This window comes from Rhinopithecus bieti, unplaced genomic scaffold (genome assembly GCF_001698545.2).
Source record: "Rhinopithecus bieti isolate Rb0 unplaced genomic scaffold, ASM169854v2 scaffold_2339, whole genome shotgun sequence".
Lineage (NCBI taxonomy): Eukaryota > Metazoa > Chordata > Mammalia > Primates > Cercopithecidae > Rhinopithecus > Rhinopithecus bieti.
The window spans coordinates 272,235-276,997 of NW_016803819.1; the positions used below are offsets into that span (position 1 = coordinate 272,235).

Sequence of the window (4,763 nt, forward strand, 5' to 3'; positions counted from 1 at the left end):
GAGACGGAGTCTCGCTCTGTCGCCCAGGCTGGAGTGCAGTGGCCGGATCTCAGCTCACTGCAAGCTCCGCTTCCCAGGCTCACGCCATTCTCCTGCCTCAGCCTCCCGAGTAGCTGGGACTACAGGCGCCTGCCACCTCGCCCGGCTAGTTTTTTGTAGTTTTTAGTAGAGACAGGGTTTCACCGTGTTAGCCAGGATGGTCTTGATCTCCTGACCTCGTGATCCGCCCGTCTCGGCCTCCCAAAGTGCTGGGATTACAGGCTTGAGCCACCGCACCCGGCCTGTCTTTCATTTCTTAATAAGCTTTCTTTAGAAGTTTTAACTCATAGTAGTATCAATATAATACAAAATAATTTTAGGACTATTTTTAAAGAAAGCAGCCTACAGGATTAAAATTTGCCAAGAATAAAATTATTCAAAATACAAAATCTCCTCAAGAGATCAATATGAGTTCCACAAACACTTGAACAAAGGCAGAATGACCAAGATGAGCTATAGTTTTGCACGCTGAATAACTTATAGGGGAAAACAGTCATATGAATATGTAAATTCTGGTATGCTATTTTAAAAAGTATCATTAATCTGCTATTTATCCCTGGAACATAGCCATCTGGGCTTTTGTGATGTATTAACCTGAAAATTGGATTTGAGCATACAGGGACTAGTTCTGAACCACACCTTTCTATGCTTTAACTCAAACAACCAACCAACCCAGTTATTTGTGGAAATACTAACTGAATGAATAATTTTGCAACTTATGATATATTCTTAAGATGAAGAGACTAATATGAAACCTATGTTCATAAAGGTAAAATATAAAATAAAAGTATACCTTCTGAACAGCGGTGAATGAAAAATATAATAAAATGAAAAAGACTATATTTACCTTAAGTTTATCATGGGAAGTATATGGAGCTTCCGGGGCATAGATACGAAAGATATCAGCCAAACAACATGCTACAAGGAGACGCACATCTTTATTGGGGTTCCTGAGGAAGAATTCAGATGCAAGATGCAAGGCTAGTGGGAGATACTGCTGTTTTTCATCTTCTGAGTCCTGATCCATATCCATAAAAGTTTTCACTACCATCTGTAAAATGTACAAAACACAAAATAATCAACTCCTGGCATTTAGAAATCAGTGGAGGATGTAATTTTTTTTTTTTTTTTTTTAAAGTCATTTCCATTAGCAATCGGTGGTCACCAGAAAATTCACAGTCAACTTTTTATAAATCTTCATTTAAGAATTTCAGAAAAGATCACAAGCATGAAACGGCCAGTCTGAAAAACCCATAAACAAGTATCAACTTCTTAGATACATTATCTGAACTAGCACCTCATTTATGAAGAACTTAAGCCTCTTATTACTCATTTTAAATCTAGCCCAGGTAGTTTCTGGCCCCATGTGGACACTAATATTCATCTGATATTTGGCAACATCATTGATTATGTTTCTTTTATATTTTATGATTAAAGGTGCATTGTTTAGGCTCCTTAAAATTGCTATTTCATTTCATGCTTTAATGACTTTTACACTTCACAATAAAAAGTCATTTTCCATGCTGGACAACATGGCAAGACCCTGTCTCTACAAAAAATACAAAAGCTAGCTGGGTACGGTAGCATGTGTCTGTAGTCCCAGCTGCATGGGAGGCTGAGATGGGAGAATCCCTTGAGCTCAGGAGGTGGACCAAGATCATACCACTGCACTCCAGACTAGGCGACAGAGACACTGTCTTTAAAAAAAAAAAAAAAAAAGGCATTTTAGAATTATTTTAATGCAGTCGCATTTCTAATTAAAAGATTTAAGTATAATTAAGCTGTTGTTATTTATGGTTATAAACTTAACCAATACACACCTTGGAATCATTATAAAATGCAAAGAACCATGAAAAAAATAATAAAAGAAAATCCATAATTTATCAACTCCAGAAACTACTATTCACATTTTGTGTACTTTATTCTGGCCTGTTTTCTCTGTAATCATGTAAATAACTATAATTCTTTATGTACCAAATCACAATAATTTCTCCAGACCTTAAAAATTATTCTCTAATTATAAATCATAGTTTACTTAATCTGTGTGTCTTAAACTGAGTGTCAACTTGATTGGACTGAAGGATGCAAAGTACTAATCCTGGGTGTGCCTGTGTGTGTGTTACCAAAAGAGATTACATTTGAGTCAGCGGGCTGGGGAAGGCAGGTCCACCTTAAGCTGGTGAGCACAATTTAATCAGCTTCCAGCAAATATAAAGTAGGCAGAAAAACGTGAAAAGGGAAAGCGAGACTAGCTTCCCAGCCTACATATTTCTCCCGTGCTGGATGCTTCCTGTCCTCAAACATCAGACTCTAAGTTCTTCCGTTTTGGGACTCGGACTGGCTCTCCTTGCTCCTCAGTTTGCAGACAACCTATCGTGGGGCCTTGTGAATTAACACTTAATAAACACTTTATGTATTATATTTTATTTGTTATTACATTATTTCTATTTCTTTGTAATTATATGAAAGAAACTGGCTTATAACTTCTAAAGACAACCGTATCAGGTTTTAGTACTAAATTATACTGGCTTGAAACAAAATGAGCAGTAATCCCTCTTTTTTTCTATCGCAGTATATCAAAAGTGTGCTGGTAAGGCTGGTTTTATTTCTTCCTTAAATATTTAGGAAAGTATAACTGATAAAAGAAGGAATCATAATGGAAATGAGAAAATATTTTGAACTGAATTAAAATGTAAATATGAACTACCAAAACCCATAGGACGCACTTACCACTGTACTTAAAGAAAATTTATAATCTTAAATGTGTATTTTACAAAAGAATGAAAAATCCATCATCTATATTTCCATCTAGAGAAATTAGATAAATCCAAATAAACTAGAACCAGGGTTTGTGAAGCAAAAGATAGAGAAGGGCTGGGCGTGGTGGCTCACACCTGTAATCCTAGCACTTTGGGAGGCCAAGTCAGGAGGACTGCTTGAGCCCAGGAGTCCAAGACAAAGGTCTGGCTCTGCCGCCCGGGCTGGACAGTAGTACAATCTCAGCTCTGCAACTTCCACCTCCCAGGTTCAAGAGATCCTTCCACCTCAGCCCCCTGAGCAGCTGGTACTATAGGCACACGCCACTGCACCTGGCTAAGTTTTGTGCTTTTTTTGTGTGTTTGTAGAGATGGGATTTTGCCATATGTTGCCCAGGCTAAAAAATATTTTAAAATTATTGCTATGTAATAAACTATCCCAAAACTCAGTGCCTTAAAACAATAACATTTATCATATGTAGTTGAAGAATTGAAAAGTGGCTTAGCTAAGTTGTGTGGGCCTGGAATCTCTCAAGAGGCTGTACCTGGTCAAGGCTGCAGTTACCTGAAGGCTTGACTGGGCATGGAGGGTGTGTTTTGAAGGTAACTCATTCTTATGGTTCTAAGTTGACACTGGCTGTTGTTGAAAGGCCTCAGTTCCTCACTACATGGGCCTTTCTTGACAGCTCGAGTGAAAAGGCAGTTAGTTGGTTTTCCCCTGGTGCAAGATCCAAGTGAGCAAATCTGAAGTGGTAGTCTTTTATGATCTAACCTTGAAAAGCATACATTGTCACTTCTACCACAGCCTGTTGGTTACTCAGGTCAGCCCCGTTCAGTGTTGTAGGGAGTAAATACAAAGAAATAAGGATCATTCAGGACTATATTGGAGGTTATATGATACAATGCCTTCTCATATATATACCTTGTATAGTCTTATCCCACAATGACTCTGGATTTGGCCATGTGACTTTTTTTTTTTTTTTTTAAAGAAAGTCTTGCTCTGTCGCCCAGGCTAAACTGCAGTGGCATGATCTTGGTTCACTGCAATCTCTGCCTCCCAGGTTCAAGAAATTCTCCTGCCTCAGCCTCCTGAGTAGCTGGGAACTACAGGCACTTGCCACCACATCTGGCTAATTTTTGCGTTTTTAGCAGAGACAGGATTTCACCACGTTGGCCAGGCTGGTCGTCAACCTCCCGACCTCAGATGATCCACCTGCCTCAGCCTCCCCAAATGCTGGGATTACAGGCATGAGCCTCCGTGCCCAGTCTAGGTGACGTATTTTGACCAAAGAGACATTAGTCAGCCTGATGCAAGAACAGGCCTGATAAGCATTTGTACATTGAGACTGCAATGCCCCTATGGGAATGTACCCACCATGCTATTAGGAATCCCAGACTATTCAAAAAACAGAGGCTGTGTATATCACATAGATAGACTACATGGAAGAGAACTAAGGTGACCTCATTGAGCTGTCATCTAAATTTAGCCACAAGAGTGGCCCTGTAGAAGCAAAGTAGAACTTCATAAATACACACAATGAAGGGGAGAAAACCTGTGGTGGCTGTGAAGGTCCTGATGCCATGTATGTCAAACTGGTATCTTCCGATGGTCATGAATTTATTATAAAAAGAGAACATGCGGTGCTAAACGCGGTGGGTCACACTTGTAATCCCAGCACTTTGGGAGGCTGAGGCAGGTGGATCACGAGGTCAGGAGTTCGAGATCAGCCTGTCCAATATGGTGAAACCCCATCTCTACTAAAAATAAAAAAATAGGCCAGGCGCGGTGGCTCAAGCCTGTAATCCCAGCACTTTGGGAGGCCGAGACGGGCGGATCACAAGGTCAGGAGATCGAGACCATCCTGGCAAACACAGTGAAACCCCGTCTCTACTAAAAATACAAAAAACTAGCCGGGCGAGGTGGCGGGCGCCTGTAGTCCCAGCTATTTGGGAGGCTGAGGCAGGAGA

The 4,763-nt window shown here is 40.3% G+C and overlaps 1 protein-coding gene across 1 annotated transcript in view; it reads right to left on the minus strand.

Moving 5' to 3' along the window:
- PDS5A (PDS5 cohesin associated factor A) overlaps positions 1-4,763 on the minus strand; it is a 156,311-nt gene that overhangs the window by 100,375 nt on the left and 51,173 nt on the right. The window contains exon 3 of the mRNA XM_017854266.1: positions 833-1,090. Coding sequence (XP_017709755.1) covers positions 833-1,090 — 258 coding nt within the window. The remainder of the gene's footprint in view (positions 1-832; positions 1,091-4,763) is intronic.